This window comes from Saimiri boliviensis, chromosome 13 (assembly GCF_048565385.1).
Source record: "Saimiri boliviensis isolate mSaiBol1 chromosome 13, mSaiBol1.pri, whole genome shotgun sequence".
NCBI lineage: Eukaryota > Metazoa > Chordata > Mammalia > Primates > Cebidae > Saimiri > Saimiri boliviensis.
The window spans coordinates 99,795,554-99,817,508 of record NC_133461.1 but is presented as its reverse complement, the minus strand read 5'-3'; the positions used below and the strand labels follow the sequence as shown (position 1 = coordinate 99,817,508).

Below are 21,955 nucleotides of genomic sequence, written 5' to 3'. Positions count from 1 at the left end.
CAACTTTCAAATATTTTGGAATAAGAATTCCTAGCTCTTGTATCACCTTTGAAATAACTGGTTAATTATCATTGCATAACTGGATCAAGAGTTAAAAATAAAACCACTGTTGTCAGTTTTTGGTGAAGTAAACTGGGTTCAGAGTTTGCTTATGAGGCAAACTAATGGTCAGGAGAGCAACTGGCTACAAACATCTCATTATATCCAAGTCTTTGTGAAATAACAAACTGAACCCTCCTAAATATGTGAACTGAGTCCCAATATTAAAATATATTATAAATTATGAAAACACTGCCAGAATTAGAGCTCTCTGCGCTTGGAAGAGAATTCTGTGCTGCATTGCAGAGAAATGCGAATAGCAATGCTGAAACAAGTTAAAGAAGTCAGTTTTAATTCCCACTTGCTCCCCTATTGAAGGAACCAGAGAAACAAAGAGTACCAAAGTTCAGCAGTGGGCCAGAGGGGTCCCCAGGGCGATTTCCAGGAAAAGATTATAAATCAGGTGCGAGAAAAGGGCCTCTGTACTATGTGTGGTTGCTACAAAACTCAGATTAAATGTGGAAGTTTCCCAGTGAATATTTTCTTAAAGCAAATAACAAAAAAATATAATTTTTATGGATAAATCTGTATTTGAAAAGGGCATAGTGAGATTAATATTTGCCACACTTGAAAAAGATGCAAGCACTTTCATCCACATGGCCAGGGCTGGTGTGGACTCAGGGTGCTTGATGCTGTAATGCCAATACCCTGTTCATTATTCACATCAAGCAAGAGAATCCCATTGTCCGGTTAGAGGAACTAGACTGAATTAACTTCTCTAAGCTCACAAGCTGTCTGTTTTCAAGCTCGTTTTTTTCTCACTAGTAAACTCCACCATCATTCAAGTATATCAAGCAGAGAAATTTCATAAAATGCACTGAAAACTTAAGTGGTAGAAAGAGCTCATGGTTGCCTAGCAACAGAGCTTCCAGAGGTACGCAGAGTGACAAGCTGAAGAGATCACTGTAGAAGACAGGAAACCTGGATTCTTGCTGGAGCTTTTTCCGGCTATATTAAGTGGGAAAAGCATTTCAGCAGTTGGAGGAACTCACCTATAAAATGACGTGCTTGAACTAGATGATCACGAGAGTTCCTTTCCCTCTTTTATTTGTGATTGGATAAACTGTCAAGTTATTAGACTCTTAGCCCCTGAGACATGACACCTGGGTTTAGATCCTAATGTGGTCAATGAATACAACTTCTTTGCTCATTCCCAATATATTCCAGACTTGTCTAATTCTTTATGTAACATACCACCCATTCATTATATGATTCTTTTGCATGATTTACTTAAAGAACACACAGTTCTAGAGCACTAACAGTATACGAAACATGGTGCTTATGTTGAGCTGTAAACATGAGTAAATCACAAACTGCATCCTCTAGTGGCTTATAGCCTTGCAGAGGATAGGAAAGGTTTATAAAACAGGGCATAGCCTTAGAGGGCACCTAGCAGAAAGTCTTTTTGTTGACTCCCAAGGATCCATAGTGATCTGGAAGGCTTTTATTTTAAGATTATTTTATTTTAAGATTTTATTTTATTTTATTTTAAGAGTTTACATTGTAGTGAGTCCTGAAAATTTGCAGCCATCTTTCATATTTTGACATAATAAAAAAAAAACTGAACCTTGAATTAAATGACTTGCCTCAAATTACACACTTAATAAGCAATAAAGATAGGATTCAAATTTCTGCTTTCTGATTACACATTTAGTAACTTTGTTGCAAATTAGGCCCTTGTATAAGGGGAAACTTGATAAATACATATAAAAGATATAAAAATAGAGTGATGATGGCCCTTGAAAGGAGGGAGAAATTGCACCTGGAAGGAATGAGGATAAATTTTCATCAAAAAGGTAGTATTTGAATTAGACATTGTGGGATACATAGAATTAAGTCTCTGAAGATTGGAAGATACAAATCCATGGCCGAGGGTCAATTATGAATAGAGGAAACAAAATATCTTTAGTAAGACTATACACAGCAAAGGTTGAGAAAATCAGTCTAGTTACAAGAATCCCATGTAAGAAGTAGAGCACTAAAAGGCATCAGTGAGATTGTTTGAAATCAACTTTGAAGGGCAGGCCCAGGGGCTTTGATTGCATTCAGTTAGCAATTGGGAGATACTAATGTTTTTAAGCAAAAGAATGGCATCAATGTATTCATGGCCTTGAAGGGTCACAGTTATGATGGATACAAATTGTCATTGTGAATTCTGATTAGGTGGTGGCAGCAATTGTCCGGGAATAGGCATGGGGTGGCAAGCAGAATGATAATTATCAAGGAGGGGAGGAGAGAATGGACTCAACGGATTTTAGAGGGAGAAAGAATAGTATTGTGGACAAGCTGTGCAAGCTGAGGAAGTGTTGAAGTGGTCACATGTAACAAGCATGCTTGACAGGAGGGCAGGCATGTTGAGGCTAAAACTATAGACTTTGGTATCATCTGTTCGCCAGAAAATATTGATAAAATGAGGGTGGATAAATAGCCAAGGGGAAGATTCTGTGCTATTTATAAATCTGTAGCCCCCAAATCAAATAGCAGGAAGCTTAATTGCAGGAAACCATATTAATAATGTTATAATTAGAATACATATTCAGAAAAGTCCACCGATATTGAATATGAAGATGTCTGTCTTTTTACAGAGGGACTGTAATGAAACATCTACATCCCAGGATGCCCGAAATTCATTTGTTAAGTTCTAGCAGCTGAATGACAATTTCTAGTATTCACTGTAATATAAACTCTGTCATAAAATAAAAGCCTTCCAGATCTCTAGGGAACCTTAGGAGTCAAAGGAAAGGCTCTCTGCTTGCTGCCCCTGAAGGTGCTACTTCTAATTTCATAAACCTCTGTTTACATTTTCCTATTCTCTGAAGTCTGTAAGCTCCTAGAAGGTGGAGTTTGTGATTTATTCATGTTTACTCCCTAACTCTCGTGCCCTGTGTCTCTTCTTGTTTCTCAGAGATAATCACTATAGCCACTTAGTTTTGTCTGCTTTTTGCCCTTTATACAGGGACAACAACTGAGTATATTTCCTTTTGTGCTTGGCTTTTTCTACTCATTTATGCATATGAAATTTATCTATAATGTTGCCTGTACTAATAAACTATGTTTATTTATTCTTGTGTAGTACTCTATCTACTACATGAATATCCCATTATTTATTTATACATTCTGTTGCTAAATGATTTGAAATAAAGAATAATCCTGCTATGACATTTTTGTACATGTGTACAGGTATTTTTTTCTTTTCTTTCTTTTTTTTTTTTTTTTTTTTTTTTTTTTTGAGACGGAGTCATGCTCTATCACCAGGCTGGAATGCAGTGGTGCGATCTCAGCTCACTGCAACCTCCAGCCTGTGTCCAAGTGATTCTCCTGCCTCAGCTTCCTGAGTAGCTGGGACCGCAGGCCCGCGCCACCACACTCAGCTGATTTTTGTATTTTTGGTAGAGACGGGTTTTCACCATGTTGGCCAGGATGGTTTCAATCTCTTGACCTCATGATCCACCTACCTCAGCTTCCCAAAGTACCGGGGTTACAGGTGTGATTCACCGTGTCTAGCTATGTACTTGTATTTCTATTGTGAGTAACACTGGGAATATTTTTTCTATATGTATGTGTGTGTGTGTGTGTGTGTGTGTGTGTGTGTGTGTGTCTGTGATTCTTATTTTAATGAAGTAGGACCATGATGGGCCTTTCCGTGGGGCATGATGAACCAACCATCTGTAGTTGCTCAGTGAGGACACGAGTGAGTAGACATAAGCCAGGCCAGAGCTAACAAACCCAAATGTGGTGCTATCTCTGAGAGCATAAACACTTATGAATGAGAGTAACTATAAGTAGCATTAATTACTTCTTGATTTGAGCTGTCAGTTTATAGTGGGGTCTGATCTAATGAGTGGTGCAAAACAAAGAGCTTCTATATAGTGAAGATATACCTGGTAAATAGCAATCAATGTCGTGGTTCCAGGTGGCCCATGTGGTTTTGAACAAAATAAAAACCAACATATAAAATAGAGAAAAGTGATTCAGTCCCCAAAGCAAATAAAAAATGAGGATGAAGTGGTATGTCACGGTCCTCTCTGTATCAGCTGGATTTCAGCTCCAATTTCCAATGCCATCAGGAAACTGGGAGTACAAATCAAGGGCAACTCAGGAAACAGAGGCAGAATCCCAAATATATGGTCTGGAAACTCATGGAAGAGATTGCGGCTCATTGACAAGTAGATGTCTATGAATCACTGCAAACAAACCATGGGCTGATTCTTGACCCTATCCTGAGGTTCTTGGACTGGCCAGGAAGGAATAACTTTTACTCAATATAAGGCTGGCAACTCTAGAAGCCAGACAAACCAATGGGTAGATTTTTGACCCTATCCAAGGGTAGCTGCCAGTTTTCTTACAGTCTCCCTTGGTTTGATCTAAACTGGCTCAGAGCTGAGTCTTCACAGTATAGGCCCAAGAGCTATAGTCCAGCCTGGAAGAGTGGAGCAGGAATTGGCTCATAATCATGATACCCTAAGACATTTCAAACCTATATGTTCAAAGAGGGATCATTCTAAATAGATTACCTATGCATCTTAAAGGCAAAATTAGGAATTTTATTGCCTTATTTTTTTGGAAACAATTTTCTTTTCTCAGTGGAATGTGAAATTGAGACAGACAAACCTCTAAGCTATGTGCAGGCTATAGGAGCAGAAAGTTACTTCCCCAGTGGGGCTGCAATGGGAACTCATGGGGAAGAAGTGTCAGCAAATTAAAGGCCTCAAAGAGAAAGCTTATACTAAACATCTTATGCCCGGGGTATTCTGGTAAAAAATGCTGCACACTGTAATACTGAATTCAAATAAGGAAATTAAGTAGCATACCTTCCCTTTAGTTCCTTTTTATAGTTGTGAGAAAATGCATTCCATTTCCAGATTCCTATAATGAGTAATACATTGTATTTTACAAAGGAGCCGCCTTGAAATGCATTGATTGGTTTGTGTTTTAGGACATGAGATCAACTTGGGAGATCTGGGGACGTGTAAAATGTTTATTCTTTCTTGCTCCTTGATTGTTAATCTTCCCTTCACTTTCCCCTGCTCTTCACTGGACAATTTCGGTATTCATAAATTGTTTCAATGGAATATTGTCAGGGAGGGAATAAAGGAATAAACAGGAAATCATAGAGTTACTGAAGATCTTTTTAATGAGGTCAATTTTAATAATATATACTTGTGTTTTCTGTATGCCAGGCTCTGCCCTAATTGCTTTACTTATGTTTACTTAGCTAGTTGTTCTACAATCTTATGACATAGGTACCATTATTTCAATTTATCTTTGATGAAAATGCAGCACAGAATGATTATGGAACTTAACCAGGTTTACATGTGTGAGTAGTGTAGTTAAGAATTAGATACAGGTTTTCTGGACCCGACCTATTCACTTAACCATCATACTATGCTGCCTTTTAATTATATGTGAGCACTACAGGCAATAAGAAGATGAAACTCTAATTTATTCAGTAGACCTAACTTTATTAACATCTATGAATTAGATACTGCTATAATCTAAGTGTGGTAAATAAGACCAAGACATGTTGTAATTAGAACTGATAGGTATAGGCTCCAAACTATAGTTGTGAAAACAGACACCTGAGTTCAAATTTTATGTCCAGTATTTTCAAAGAATCAGAGCAGACCTAGGAGCAAATCTGTAGTTCTTTTAGCACCTGGCTTAAACTTTAACCTCAGCCCTGTAGATTTTAACCACAATATTTTACAGAAGAATTTGCTCTTGCAGCTCTTTCCCATCTCCTGGTAAAATTCCTTTGCCACTTTTTTATTGCTTGTTTTTATTCTGCTCATAGTCTACCTGGGTTTCCACTGACATCTATTTCTGTAGCTGGAGGTAGATGAAAAAACTCCCGTGTTTTAGAAACACTCTGTGGCACCTTGGCTTTACTTAAATGTACCATTCCCAAATATTCAGTGTTGACAGCTGCAAGACTGGAGTTGCAGGGATATTGGTGCTGCTTACAGTGTCAACCAAAGTAACATCTATGCAATGTTTATGCAAATTATATAATAAAAAATAAAAGTGATTATAAATATAATCACTGAAGCCCAAGGAAATGAATATGAAAGCAGCCATTGTGTTAGCCACTGTACAGAAGCATTGAAACACCATGACACTATCATCTACCCCACTGAAACCCAGTAGATTTTTATTACATTACATAATACTGGGTGACTGAAGGCCAAGGGGTCATTAGGTTGCATGGAGGCATTGACATTTCAATGTGGTAATGAACCTTCCACAAATCACAAACATCAGTTTCTGTGACTCTCATATCAATCTTGGTAATGTTTTTCATTTTGCTCTTTTAAAGAGATACCTGGTACTTTATTTATTTTTATCTTATTATTATTTTTTTTTTAGCCAGAGTCTCATTCTGTCACCAGGACTAGAGGGCAGAGGCACAATCTCAGCTCACTGCAGCTTCAACCTCCCAGTTTCAAATGATCCTCCCACCTCAGTCTCCTGAGTATTTGAGACCACAGGCAAGCGTCACCATGCTCAGCTAATTTATTTTTGTTTTTTTGTAGACAAAGTTTTTTATGTTTCCCTAGGCTGGACTGAAACTCCTCGGCTCAAGCAATCTGCTTGCCTCAGCCTCCCAATGTGCTGGGATTACAGGAATGAGCCACTGCACCTGGCTGAGACCTGGTATTTTAGACAATGGTTCCCAGTGGCCCTGAGGAGTCTACACCAGTTCTGGAGCTGAGATGGATGGGTTTATCAATCTAGGACATTGAGAAAACTCAGGAAACTTTAAAAGCTGTAATTCAGTCCTGCCTCTATGGCCACAGAATAGCAAAATCAGTGCTGCTCAGGCCCCTACTCCTTGACAAAAACAATACAAACAAATGAAAACACAAAATGCTATGACTTGCAAATCACTTAGAAACATTTCCTCATGGATCAAAAAAATACTACACAACATTTGGGAATTGCAAAATGTCATATTAATTCAAACATGGTTCTGTTAATTTGAAACCCTGAAATATACACATACAATTACATTATATGAAAACAAATATTTCTTTTGCTTAAGTTCAAGGCAGAGTTGGTGCTTTCAATGAGTAACCTGGTACAGTATAATAAGCAGCATGAGTTTAGGTTCAGAGAAACCGAAGTTTCTCTGAAACTGAAAGTTTTGCCCCTTACTAGGTATGTGACCTGCCCAGATAATTTCTCAGAGCCTCAGTTTTTTAATCTACAAAAGAAAGGTAATGACAGACACACACACACACACACACACACACACACACACACACACACACCCCTCACATATGTACCCCTCATAGATTTGTAAGGGCTGAATGAGATAGCCTAGGCAAAGTACCCAGCAGAATTTCTGTCTTAAAATTCCCTCAAGGCTTTCTATATAAATCACTAGAGGATATCATGTTCAATACAAGGGACAGACTAAGGAGGCCCATCCCAGTAGAGGTGCCACAAAGAGAAAACCCTGTTTGTGTCATTCTTTCTCATTTCAGCTCCTCTGCTTGGAATATTCATGTGGACTCAGAATAGTGTTTAATTAATAGATAGAACACTTTTTGAACCCCATGCCATAATGCGTCACTGTGAGTTTATTGATAATGAAAAAATTACATTGGAGAAGGTATTGTTGTGGTTCGGACATGGTTTGTTCCTGCCAAAGCTCATGTTGAAATCTGATTCCCAAGATGGCAGTGTTGGTAAGCGGAGCTTAGTGAGAGGTTACTGGGTCACAGGGATGGATAGATTAATACCATCTAGGGAAGTGAGTTCTTGCAGGATTGGATTAGTTAGCATGAAACCAGATTGTTGTTGTTCTTGTTTGGTCTCTTTACGAATTTCCCTTCCTTTCGCTGTCCCCTCTTTCTACCATGAGTTGAAGCAGCAAGAGACCTTAATGAGGTGGGCTGCCTGATTGTGGAATTCCCAACCTCAAGAACTGTTTTGCAAATAAACTTCTTTTTGTTAGTAAATTACCCCATCCCAGATATTCTATCACAGCAGCGCAAAACAGAGTAAGACCGGTGTCCAGACAATATATTGTAGTAGAAGCAACATGAGACAGGTGCCAGGTATTTAGGGATCTGCTTTCATTTGGCAGCTAGCTAGCAAACCATCCAGTTTCCTTAAGTGTCAGTTTCCTCACCTGAAAAATGAGAAAAATGGTCCAATGACTAATAGAGCCCTGAACCACTCTTTGAATCTGTGAGGTAAAATTCCTTCATGAAAGAGTGAGTTCTGCAGCTCAGCAAATGGACCAACTGTTAGGGAAGATTTAGAAGGTTTTAGAGGAGTCAAGAAACCTATCTGTGTTATTTCCTAAGTGTAGGTTTAGCTTAAGGAGTTTCTGGAGCATTGACTGATGGCAAAGCAGAGGCTTCATCACTGAGGAGAAAAGTGCAAATGAGTTTATTCCAAATGGGAATATTGCCTGCAATGCAGCAGTATTTTTCTAACAGTATCATTAATGAAGCTATTCAATATCTTGAGGGTTTTACGACAATGTCATATGAATTTGATAGCATTTCATTTGGAATGTTTTATATAATACTCATGCATTTTAATAAGCATCATGGGTAATTAAGATGCCACAATATATTTATTGTTCTTTCCTAATACCCTGTGAATCCAAATGGATTAACAAAGGTATTGCTTTGCATTTTACCCTCTCCCACATTAAGGAAGCTTTTCTAGGTCAGGGGCTTTGTGTCACTTTTCTCCTTACACCCAGCACATAGCATTATGCTTGAGCTGTGATTTATTTGGCAAATGAGGTAATGAATCAATATTGGGTTACAGAGATCTGATGAAGTACTGATTTGGGAATTAGCCGACGTTCAGTTCAGTGACAATCTACCAGGAAGTTTAAATTTAGAAAATGTGGAATTCAGTTTCTATCAGATCCAGGTATGTAATTTTCACCTCTCTGAGCTTACGTGTCCTCCTTGTCAAATAAGAGGGTAGAACAAGGTAACTGTAAAGGTATCTTTCAGTTCTAAATTCAGTGTTTTCATGCTACATACATATTGAGAGTATAGATGATCTCACAATTGTATTTGGAAACTATACAGATTTAAGGAATACTAAAATTGCTTTCCCCCCCCAAAATATAAAATGACTGTCCAGTGCCTACATAAATTTCTGTTACTTAAACCAGGTATTCCATTCCTTTGTCAGAACATACAATTTATTGCATTTGACATGACACATTTTGCAAGGTTACTTTCAACTTACAACTTTCACTATAGAATATACAACTTTAGAGGCTCAATAGCATTTCTTGTCACAATTGTCCACTCACTTTATTTTAAATGTCTTGAGTGGGGGATTGTAGTTTTTATTTTGGTTCTCATTGATGCTTTCCATATAAGAGATGCTGAAATACATAAGAGTATGAATGAATAAATGACATCAAATTTTAACTTCCTCCAGACGCACATGGTGAAAAAAAAATAAAACAATGAGTAAATCCAGTGAGAAAGACAGAAAAAGACTATGAAGTAGATCTCCTTTAGCTATAGGCTTGATTTAATTCAGAGATTTAATTAAGAGAGACACAGCTCAGCAGTACACCATTGAAAATTCTTAGAGGAAAACTCAGATCAATTGGGTTGAGCACATAGACATTCAAATAAATGATTTCTGTTAGTTATACCAGGTAAGTAGCATGTGAAAGGTATTGGTTATGAAGACTGAGTATTCTAATTTAAGATATTTTTGTGTAATCTTGAGCAAACTACTAAACACCTATAAACTTAATAAAGTTGTTACTAAACAAGGGAATGCAAAGAATGTTGCATAGAGCTTGACCTTTTTTAAAGTAGTCTAAACATGCTGGCTTTCCTTTTGCCTCCAAGATTTTGTACTTCTTACAGTTGTCCATAACTGTTCAAGAAATAGCAGTTTAAGAAACTTTCTTGTGTGGTAACTACTTCTGGGTGAGTTTCTGGACATTTTGTCAGCTTTGCAATTTTCACCTGCAGAGCTTTGTTGAAGGCCTGTTTATCTGTCATCTCTCTTCTACTGAGCAGAGCTTTAGCAAAGTGCTGTAGTTCTTTGTAAGGCTCACTTAACTTTGATGTACAGATTTCCATATGTGCCATTATGGAAGAATGGGCTTGGCTTCTACTGGTTTCTACATTGTCCAGAAAGTTTAAAGGGTCATTTTGAAGGTAGCACTACCAGAGTGCCAAGATCTTATTAAACTAAACAAAACTACTAAAACAGAATTCCTTCCAGTGGTCTATCACTTGTCTCTTCAGGTTGATTTTAAACCTTCAATGTCTTTCTGTTGCTGATTACATCTAAATGTAAATACTTCTATGTAACTTTCAAGAACTGCCTTCAAGTGGCTTCCTCTATGCGTTTGACTTCATCTTCCAGTGTTCCCTAAACCCCACTTCCCTCAATGTATTAATGTCCTACCTCATTATCTTTGCACAAATGTTACCTTTCCCTGAAATACTCTCTAAATTCCTTAATCCTTTTTATCTGTCAAGGTCAAGTCAATTTTGTCTTGTACATAAAACCTTTTCTGATTTGTCCAACCTTTGTAATTACCAGTTTCTTACTTCTCCCTGCTTCTATTATTAGAACTGAGAACGTTCTGCTTGGATAAGCTAAATGCCCTGTAAGCCAAGCCTCCCCAACTCTTGCTCCTGTCAGCTGAGCCTCTTTGTATTCGTAGGCAGGCAATGTAATTTTTGTTTTATGCCTGGGAGGAATGTGGTGATTAGGAGCAGGATTTATGAGGAAAATAGAGGATGGGAAGAATAACTTGATTCCTTATTTTTATGTTTTTATTTTTTTGCCTCTTTTCTAAGATTGTAGGGAATTGAGTTTTATGAGATTTGGTGTAACTGTTTGAGTTTCCTGGATATAGCCTGATCTGCTTTGGGCTCCATATAATTGCATGTGACACCAAGTTGGAAAAGAGAGTGAATACATTCCTTCCTTTCCTTTGGCACGAAACTCAGCAGAATTTTGACATTGTCAAAAGTCAGAGCCCAGGCAGGTCACAGGTGCTGCACTTGAATGGGGGATAACTGATAAGTATAAATGAAAGGAGTACCAGGAAGAGGATGATTTGCCATTTTTCAAAAAGGGATATTTAGGGTTTCAGGAAGATCAAAAAGGATGCTGAAGAACCCCAAGGCTATCAGCAGCATCTAGTCCTTACCACCCTTATCCTAGAGGGCAAAGGGAACGAACTTTTGCTGGAAGAGAAAGGTGTGAGGAAGTTGCTGTAGGGGACAGGGCTGCTTGACAAGTGCTGTGGACTTTAATAAAGTAGCACAGCAACTTCCCAACCCATAGCCCTGTGTGAAAAGACTTGGGAGAATGAAAAGCCCAATCCCAGTCTTCCATTTCCAAACTTCTGGCTATTGTGTCTCCTACTGGACAAACTCCAAAGGAAGCCCCGGAAAGAAAATGTTCATTGCTGTTGTCCACAGCATCCTTGGGCAAGAAAAAAGGGTATAAAGTGAAGCTGACAATTACGTAGAGAGTATCCAGCAGAAGCATCCTGATGATTGAAAGTTCTGAATGATCTGGTGTGCACAGTGCTGGGATGAGATAGCAGAAAGGAGAAAGCATAAGCTTGGGTGGACAAACAACATAAACGTGCATGACTGTAGCCACCTCTGTGATTTGTTGGGTACCTGTGAATCCCCATAGGACTCCCACAACTATTACAAATGGAATACATTTTGTCAGGGTCACCACCTGTGGGGCTCTGTCCTGCAGACCCTGACTCAATGACGGATGAATAAAGTACTCTAACACACAGATGCTATGCTTTGCCAGTTCAGCTGAGTGCGTCCAGGCAGCTTATGGGCACCCTGCAGAGTGCCGTAAACAGTTTCATTGGCCCTCCACTTGCTGGTCTCTCCAGCCTTTTTTCAGCACACATTAAATGAGAAAAACTCTGAGTTAACACCACTAGAGTAAGGATTAAAGGACAGGTTCTGATGCCCAAAGCAAGGACCATTAGTGGGTAATGTCCCTGGTTGACCTTCCCCCAAGAGAGCCATCCAGTTCAAAGGGTTACTTTTAAGACCACATGAGTAAACAAGTTATTCATGTAAACTCCCCCATATAACCTAGCCATTTGCTTTTCTTATTAACTAAATGTAAAGAGGATTTAGGCTGCCTTCAACCAAAACTTCTACTAAAACTATGCAAACTTCTTGGCCTTCCAAGAAAGTTTGTGACTATATTTTAAAACTTTCTCTAATATTTTTCCCTTAATATTTTTGCCACCACCACACACTGAGTGAATCCCTACTACATTCAAAGGTAGGTATTATTCAGTACCTACCAGTGAAGCTTATGGGGAAGCAGTGAAAGCCTTAGTAATGGCTCAGAAACATGCCACTAGTATGTTTCAGAACTGAGAAGTCTAACTTGAGTGGCTTCACTGCAGAGCCAGCAGTTTTAACGATTTCGCTCCTCTGCCTCTATTTTGAAGTCACACTGTAAGGAGACCTGGGATGTTTACATTATATAAAACTATATACTGTGTACTATATCAAGCTTTGAATGACATACTTTGTATTATATATAGGTAGATCTTATTTTCACAATCTAAATAGATAAAAACTGCTTTCTGTTTTTATTATGAGAAATAACAGTGAAATTCTAAGCCTCCCAACTGACTGAATGGAACTCTTCTTGTCCAAGGAGACCTCAGAGAAACCTTGAAAACTGAGTTCTCAGGTATGATGGGATGGGAGGTTAGACATGCCTCATTACACACCTTCCTTGGCAAACTGCTATTAAGCTTTCTTCCCTAAGAGAAAAACAGAAACCAGCCCTTTCAAAAGACTCTACCAGTGATGTCAACCAACCGCTGGATACTGCTCTACCCTTTTGCAGTTTCAACAAAACAACAACCACATTCCTTCCTGATAAGAACCCACCAACCATGAAGTGGCTTTGGCCAGTCTATAAAGAATGTATAATGAGGGTTTTTATGTTGTCTGCTTCACCTTTGGCCATTAAATGGCTGAAAACTCCACCTTGGGGTCATGCTTTTGCAGCCATTTATACTCATGAAGGATCATGAAACTCAACTGTGCATGCACACGTTTTTCTTTTCATAAATATACATGACTGCCATAGCTTTCCGTCTATACATATTTGGCCACCCTGCTTAGCATAAATTCCTGTTCCTTTTGCCCCTCCCTTGAGGTGTGTTTTTAGCTTCTGATCAGAGGGTATGCTTCCCAGTCTGTCAGAATGGTCACCCTTTAGGCTGCAACCCTTTATGAGAATTAAAGCTCTCTTTTCCAAATTGATAAACCTCATTATTTTAAAGTTAACAACAGTTATCATGTATATTTCATAGTCTTTCTGAGGGCTGAACACATAGTAGGTGCCAATTAAATTTTTGTTGATGGCTTAGTAGCCTTTGAAAGCTGGATTTCATAAAACTTAGTTATATATAAAAACAACTATCTGGCTATGACTGTTTTATCCCCATAAAACTTCTAATGAATGACACAACGACAATATCCTTGCTGGAAGCTACTTTCTGTGTATCTCATTTCCCTTGTGTTCATACATTTAACATGGGGAAAAACAACTGTTACATTTTCTGTATCTGGCATATATTCTCTCACTGGTAAGTATGTTAGAATGTCATGAACAGGAATTACAATTACTTTGAGACATTTTATGTGAAGTGAACTGAAGAGAAAGATCACCCAAGCAAGAAGCAATGCTTTGAGATATATATACAGCAGATCTAGTACCATGTTCTTACTTTGGAGCACAGTGTTATAGCAGGAGAAATGGCTATTCTCATTCACAATCAAGTCATGAAAAACTGAGAAAATAAAACAAGCCAAAAATTTCACCACAATTGGATATAGAAAGCTTCCTACTTAGTCTAGTGTTCTTCCAAAGTTTTCTTTAGGATTTTACTCTTGTACTTAATATTCAATACAGAAGACACATTGAAGTAGACATCATCAGGTACCTTCATCCTATGTGCCTCCTCTCCAGTAATACACAAGATGTTCTGAAAACTCCGAGTAGATTTTTTACTAAGATGAGAGGTGGGCAGTGAGGTTGGCAATGCCCTTCATGATCCAGCTTCTGTGTTAGAGGAAGAGTATGTGATCCCCTTGTTATGGAAGAAGAGCCTGTGTTATGGTTCTGCATCTGTTCTAAGATCTCAAATGAGCCATCTGCTGTTCTGAGAATGAGGATGGCAAGTCAGGTGTCTCTCATGTTTCCATCTTAAAAATAATTACTAATTTGTAGATTACTACAGAAAATCCCCATTGATTTTAACTAGTAAATTATGTGGCTTTATAAAGATAAATTTGATAACCTCCTTGCCTCTTTTGTTTTCTATTTCCCACAATGACCCATGCTTAGAGCCTGAAAAAATAGTATTTCACAATATCCTTCAGTTTCAAACACACAAACTCACATATAAGGATAGATCACCCTGTGCAGTCAGTCTATTTAAGGTTAATGTGTGCCACTTACCATGGGATTGTTTTCCTGTACATATTAGTCCTTCTTCCTAAACTAATATAAGTTCCCAAGAGCAAGGATTATTTAAAATATCTGTTATGCTTCCTTTCAGATAAATACAATCCCATCTCCTAAGCCAATTCGAACTCACTCACTGCCAAGGTGTACTGCTGACTCTGTCTTGACATGACCTTTTCAATCATACTCTGAGGACCTATTAGAAATCCATTTTGGGGGCTATCACTGACTTTCTTAAACAAGTACCCCAGATCTTAAAAAATACTGAAATAATACTAAAATAACACTTGTATTTCTTTTATTTCTAATATCTTGTCAAAATGCAACTTTCCTAAAGAAAAACTTTACACCTCTTTTAATGGGGGAAAAAACCATACATGCATAAGCAGGACATTTGACTGTGAAAAAGGGAAAGATTTTAACAAATGAATGCAAGTATTAATATCACTAGCTTAGTGCATTTTAAAACTTTTCTTGTGATATAACTATTCATCTAAAAACCATCTCCTACCTTCTCTAATATATATGCACATCCTTTGAATACACTCATAAAAATTATTATCTTAGTGACTAAAGGAAAATTGAATTCTCATATTCTGAGTACTGCAATGTAATGCAAGACATTCTAATCATTGGGTCTAATTAAAATAGTAAAACTATTTTAAAAATCATTGTGTTATTACTAAAGCCTTGATTTTAACCTTCCTGTATTAACATTGCTTCTTAAAGCAAAGAAGTGTGCCTGTTACCTAGAAGAAATGAGCCTTCAGTGCTAGGCTTTTTAGTCAAAGGCAGGATGTAGATATTTTGTCAAGTCAGAGAATAGTTATGCTGTCATCCAGTGATGCTGTTTCATCATTGCAACAAAGAGCTTTGTCTTGATCACTTGCAGACCGGTAATTTAATCTATTTGGCGGGCTCATAGAGACCATGGATTGAATTTCAAAATTCAATCCTTTGTGTGTTTAGGTCTGTATGTATTGGTTCTAATTCTGAAGTCTCCTGTTGTACGACAGACTAAAGTCATTTTTTGTCCTATCTTTTTTAAATGGAAGAACTCACTTATGCAAACATCTATGGAGAATTTGTACAAGCCTGCTGGCAGACATTGGCTCTCATTCTGGAATAATTCCAGGCCACTTCTTATTTTCTTCCCTCGTCTCAGCCAGTTCTCCCCAAATTGCCTAGCTTTCCAATTCTAGTTGATTTCAATATGTGAACTCTTGATGCTTCCTCTGTTGCAATTTTAAGGACCCACTTTGCACATGCTTCTCTGGCTCAGCCTCAACATTGTCTGTGAGTCACAATTTCACATGGTCTTTCTGGCATAAAGTAGAGATAATAAAGGGACAGTCCTGGTCTTCCTTGAACCAACCTTGTGGACATACTCCTTCATTCTACAAATTCTCCAATAAGGAAGCCAACTTGAAATTCAGAAACAAACAAACAAACAAACAACAACAACTATAACCACAATCACAACAAATATATATATATATATATATGTATGTATGATCTATCATCTATCCATCCACACATCCATAGGCACCTATATATATTAAACATGTCATATAATAATAGATATAATATTAGATATTTTGATCTTTATGCACCGAAGACCAAAAAAAATACAACTCATATTATTTCAACCAAGAAATAAAAATATTAAGTTTTTAGCAAGATTATGTAAGTTACTTACTCAGTTGTATGAACCATAAGTCGAATTTCTTAATTAGCTCACTGTATCTTGTGATGGATACTTTACCTTCTTTGAAAATAGAATTTTTTTCATAAAATGTACACATAGTTTAAGATATCAAATAGTATCCAAAGATTTATAATGAAATACAGGAGCTTCTGTCCCATATGTTACCACTTCTGATTCTCACTTGTTATGTACTAAACATTCCCTACTTTTATATTCCCACCACCAGCTACTTCCATATATCTAAGTAAGTTACTTGTAATTCCATTTGTACCTTTGTTGGTTTTAGGAATTATATGCTGTCTGGCAACGAAGACAGTGCAGTCTGATGAGCATTTTCCTTCAACTCTTGAAAGCTTTGCTCCCTTTTCTTCTGACTTCCCAAGCTGCATTAAGAAATATCATGCCATCCTATTTCTAATCCCTTTTTTATAACCTGTATTTTCTCTTGGAGGTATTGGGTTCTTCACTTTAAACTCTGTGATTTGAAATTTTACTATGACTTCTAAGAAGAGTATTTTTTGTGTGGAAACTCAAATGCTCTAGTTTTGAAGATATTTTTTTCTTTTCTTTCTCATGTCCTTCTTTTTCACTTTACTGAAACATATTTATCCATTGTTATTTGAAAAATGCCAATCCATTCTCTCATCACTTCAGTTAGATATGTTACACCTTTTTACTTTCTCTTATATCTTTCAACTATTCTTTTATTTTTCAACTATATCTCTGTATGCTGTATTTTAGAATACCTTCTTTAGAATTGCCATAAAGCTCACTAAGCATCTCTTTGGTTACATCCAAAATGCTGTTCAACACATTCACTGCATTTTAAATTTCAACTATGTTATGTATGTTTTAAATATTCAGGCTATTTTTTATTTGATATTTCTATTTTTCTGGTCATCCTATAACTTTTTAAATATAATGAATGTACTTATTTTATATTTTGAGTCGATTACTTCCAAAATTAATATTTGTGAGACTTTTTTTTTTTTTTTTCCTGAGACAGAGTTTTGCTCTTGCCACCCAGGCTGGAGTGCAACGATGCGAACTTGTCTCACTGCAACCTCCATCTCCTGAGTTCAAGTGATTCTCCTGCCTCAGCCTCTCGAGTAATTTGGATTACAGGTGCCCACCAGCAGTCCAGGTAATTTTTGTATTTTTAGTAGATACGGGGTTTCACCATGTTGGCCAGGTTGGTCTCGAACTCCTGATCTCAGATGATCCATCTGCCTCAGTCTCCCAAACTGCTGGGATTACAGCAATGAGCCACCTCACCTGGTCATATTTGTGAGTCTTAACATTGTTGTTTACTTTTTCTACTGACCCTTGCTCTGGATGACTTAGTTCCAGTTCTATTCTGTGATTTTCTGAAACATAGTCTCATGTTCACAGGAACCTTATTGTGAGATCAAACATTGAGGTAGGGATTAAAGTGGTTCGTATTTAGCTTACATTTCTGGATTTATGTTTCTCATTGTTTCTGGACTCAGAATAACCTTTACTTTCTTATCAAAACAGCAGTGCATTTAAAAGTTTAAAAATTTCCAGAACTTTTCAGAGCCTTTTGGCATTTTGTACCAGGTATATTTTTATAGCTTTCTTGTTCGCTATTTTGCCGGCTAGGGAAGCTACAATTCAGCTTCACTCTACTTGTATCCAACCAGGCACTAACTAGAGAAACAGGGACCAGATTTACCCTCTTATCTGGAACAACTGAAAAAGCTTAAAGGGCAAATAGTATGAAAACAACAATTCAAGGTACAAGCCCTCCAACAGTGAAGGCTGATGAATCCTGAGAGACTGGAAATGAAGGAGGTGAACTATCTGGTTTCCCAAACTTGAGAGTTTCCCAGCCTTGAGAGTTTTCAGGCTGCAGCACAAAGAAGGGGGAACCCAGGCAGAGCCCAGCAGATTCCCTGAGGTGAGGAGGAGCTATGGATCCAGTGAAGGAATGCAGCTATATTTCACAGAATGTATTAGTTCATTCTCACACAGCTATAAAGAGATACCTGAGATAGGATAGTTAAGAAAGGAGGTTTAACTGGCTCGTACTTCCACAGGAAATGTGAGCTGTTTTTGGGCAGAAAGTGTGGCAGCATCTGCTTCTGGTGAGGCCTCAGGGAGCTTTTACTCATAACAGAAAGTAAGGCCAAAGTAGACATCTTACATTAAAAAAACAAAAACAAACAAACAAAAAAAAACCTTAATCAAAATTAACCTAGAACAGACACAGATGTTTGATTTAGCAGACTAGGATATCAAAACACTATAATATTCAGTATGTTCAAAAATTCATGTAGAGACATGGAAGATATAAAAGATATTAAACATTTACACTGGACTTGGCATTCTAAGACAGGGAAACAAGGAAGATAGAATAGGATAAAAATGTCATTCTTTCTTTTCAAATAGAATGCCTTTCTTGCTTGAGGGGACTGTAACTTTCTCCCTTGAGAGGCCTTTATTGGGGCTTAGAGTGAAAGTTCTAGAGAGGCTTACTCAGGAGAGCTATAAAGTCCTTGCAGTCTGCAGAGAAATGTTGAAATAGCCTGCAGATGAGCGGGGACCATGTACTACATGAGGAGCAAATGGAACTGGATCCTGTTTGCAGAATTATCCACATCTTGTTTATTTTCCACTAGTTGTTTAACTTCACTGGGCTTTGTTTTCATACCTTGTAAAAGGAACATGTTGCTTTTAAATCTAAAACAGTATTTGATAAATCTACCCTGTACTATACACACTGTGCTCGTAGTCCAAGGTTGTAGACAGTCAACTGTTAGCACAATAAATGAGTAAAATTGAATGCATATTTTTAAGTAATCATTTTGTTAGGAAAACTTATCTGAGTAATTATTTCTCAGTATAATTTTTTTAGATATTTTGGTCGATATACAATAGGTGTTCCTATTTTCAGGATACATGAATAGGGTATCTACACTTAGCATTCATCAATGGTACATCACATTTCAAAGTACCTGGAAAAAATAATTTGAATGTTTCTTGCATAAAATAGTTAAATATTTAAGGTGATAGGTATCCTACTTACCCCAATCTTATTATATAAGCTTACCAGTATACTTTTATCATTATATTAACTCACTATATTTATTTACATAAGAAAGTTAAAAATGCATCAAACGTAAGTTCCGTTGTCATCTCCAATCTAAGCAGCTTCGCTTTTCTTTTCTTTTCTTGGTGAAGGAACCAATGAAGCTTCATCCACACAAATCAGAAACATAGAAGACAACATCAACTCTGCCCTCCACCTCATCCCTGTTCCCTCACCCAATCAAAAAATAACTATTGAAGCCCTCCCTTAATCTATGTTTCTACCACCCCTGTCTCTCTGAGGTTTCATATTTTCTAACTTGGAGAGCAAAGTAGTGTTCTCTCATCCAACCTTCAAAATCATGACTTTCTTTCCCGCTAAAACAAATTTTACCTTGTTACTTTCATTTAAATTAATTTACCAAGTCAGTTGTCTTTAAGATCTTCACAGCAGGACAGGCACGGTGGCTCACACCTGTAATCCCAGCACTTTGGGAGGCCGAGGCGGGCATATCACTTGAGGCTAGGGGTTTGAGACCAGCCTGGCCAACATGGTGAAACTCTGCCTCTTCAAAAAATAAAAAAAAAAAAAATTAGCTGGGCATGGTGGTATACATTTGTAGTCCCAGCTACACGGGAGGCTGAGGCAAGAAAACTACTTGAACATGGGAGGTGGAGGTCACAGTCAGCTGAGACTGTGCCATTGCTCTTCAGCCTGGGCAACGTAGCAAGACCTTGTCTGAAACAAGAACAACAGGTAACCACAGCATAGAATACCCTAGGTATTCTACTTTGATCTACTCTCATGCCATGCTTTCCTATATACCTTATGATATAATTACAGTAACATACTTTCATGATCTGATGCATCAAACTCAGGTATTAAACTCACAGCTTAATCTCACTGCTTCTCCCTGGAATGCTAATTCTCTGCTTGGCAAACCACTGTACCTTTGTTACGACCTTGATTAAAAGTTGCCTCTCTGATGCCTTCTCCATTCTAACAAGCGTTACACACTTCCTCTTCCTTCCCCTGGGCAATTTTATCTACTGTCTTCCTCTTTGGTGCTGTGTCACATTAATTTATTTTTCTGATCCGACTTTCAAGATGGCCGCCTAAGAACAGCTCAGGACTTCAGCTCCCAGTGAAAGTGCAGAGGGTGAGTGGACGCCGCATTTCCAGACGAACTCTTATTGCCCACAGACCAGGAGATACCCAGGCAGAGGGGTCGCCAGCGTCGCAGTCCCAGCCGGTGCGGCTGTTTTGGCCCCCGCGGGGCTGATTCCGCCCGTGCGGCTGCTGTGACCACTCCCTGTTGCTGCGGTTCTCCGTACAAAAGACACTGGTCCGGGAGCCCTCTTAGCTGGCGAGCAGAGCCTTGAGACGGCAGAATAGCCCATTCATCTGAAATAGCGAGCCAGGCCAGGAGATTCCTAGGCAAAAAATCCGCCAGGAGCCGGCGCCGCGGTTCGAGCCGACTCCGTAAGTCGCAGCACGGGAGATCCCGGCGCCTTTTCAACAAGCGACCGGAACGCGGGATTGTTCAACTTAAAAGAAAAGACCCTGAGTCAGGGAGCCAGGTGATCAGGCTCGGTTGGTCCCACCCCTCCACCCCCAACAACAACGAAAACAAAAACAGTAATTGGAAACCCTCTGGGTTGAGCCCTTCAAACCAAGCACAGCTGAACCAGGAGGGTCCGGCTCCGTGGGGGAGGGGCTTCCGCCATTACTGAGACTCTCCACTGCTACGGAGGCAGGCTGCCGTTGCCGAGGCAACCCGCCGTTGTCGAGGCAACCTGCCACAACACAGAGAGTCCGCCATAACAGAGGCGGGGCCACCATTGCCCAGACAGTTCTAACTACGCCCATATAAAAAGGACTACAGGGAAGAGCTCAGGGCAGCTGGGCGGAGCCCACAGCAGCTCAGCAAAGCCCCTGCGGGCAGGCAGAGGCTAGGCGTGCTGCTAGCTGGGCGGGTCCGACCTGAAAAAAAAAAAATCAAAAAAGGCAGTAGTGCAACGGAAACTCATAAAGCTCCAACTCCCTGGGACAGAGACAGACAACAGGTGGATAAACCCACAAAAATGGGTAGAAACCAGCGTAAAAAGGATGAAAACTCCCGAAACCAGAACACCTCTCCTCCTAAAAGTGATCACAACTCCTCACCAGCAAGGGAACCAGACCGGATGGAGAAGGAGGGTGATGAAATGACAGAATCAGACTTCAGAAGATGGGTAGTAAGAAACTACAATGAGCTAAAAGAACATGTTCTAACCCATCGCAAAGAAAATAGGAACCTTGAAAAAAGATTGGACGAACTGCTGACGAGAATGGACAGCATAGAGAGGAGAATAAGTGAATTGATGGAGCTGAAAAACGCAACACGAGAACTTCGTGAAGCATGCACAAGCTTCAACAGCCGAATTGACCAAGCAGAAGAAAGGATATCAGAGGTCGAAGACCAACTCAATGAAATAAAAAGAGAAGGCAAGAACAGAGAAAAAAGCGCAAAAAGGAATGAACAAAATCTTCAAGAAATGTGGGACTATGTGAAAAGACCTAATCTACGTCTGATAGGTGTACCTGAATGTGATGAAGAG

At 38.7% G+C, this 21,955-nt stretch overlaps 1 protein-coding gene and 1 long non-coding RNA gene across 2 annotated transcripts in view; one reads left to right on the top strand and one right to left on the bottom strand.

Annotated features, from left to right (window-relative positions):
* Positions 1–21,955, top strand: part of LOC141580869 (uncharacterized) — a 602,033-nt gene that overhangs the window by 354,019 nt on the left and 226,059 nt on the right. The gene's annotated exons all lie outside the window — the stretch shown is intronic.
* ADAM7 (ADAM metallopeptidase domain 7) overlaps positions 11,275–21,955 on the bottom strand; it is a 77,374-nt gene continuing 66,693 nt past the window's right edge. The window contains exon 21 of the mRNA XM_074384310.1: positions 11,275–11,547. Within this exon, the coding sequence (XP_074240411.1) occupies positions 11,275–11,547 (273 nt within the window). The remainder of the gene's footprint in view (positions 11,548–21,955) is intronic.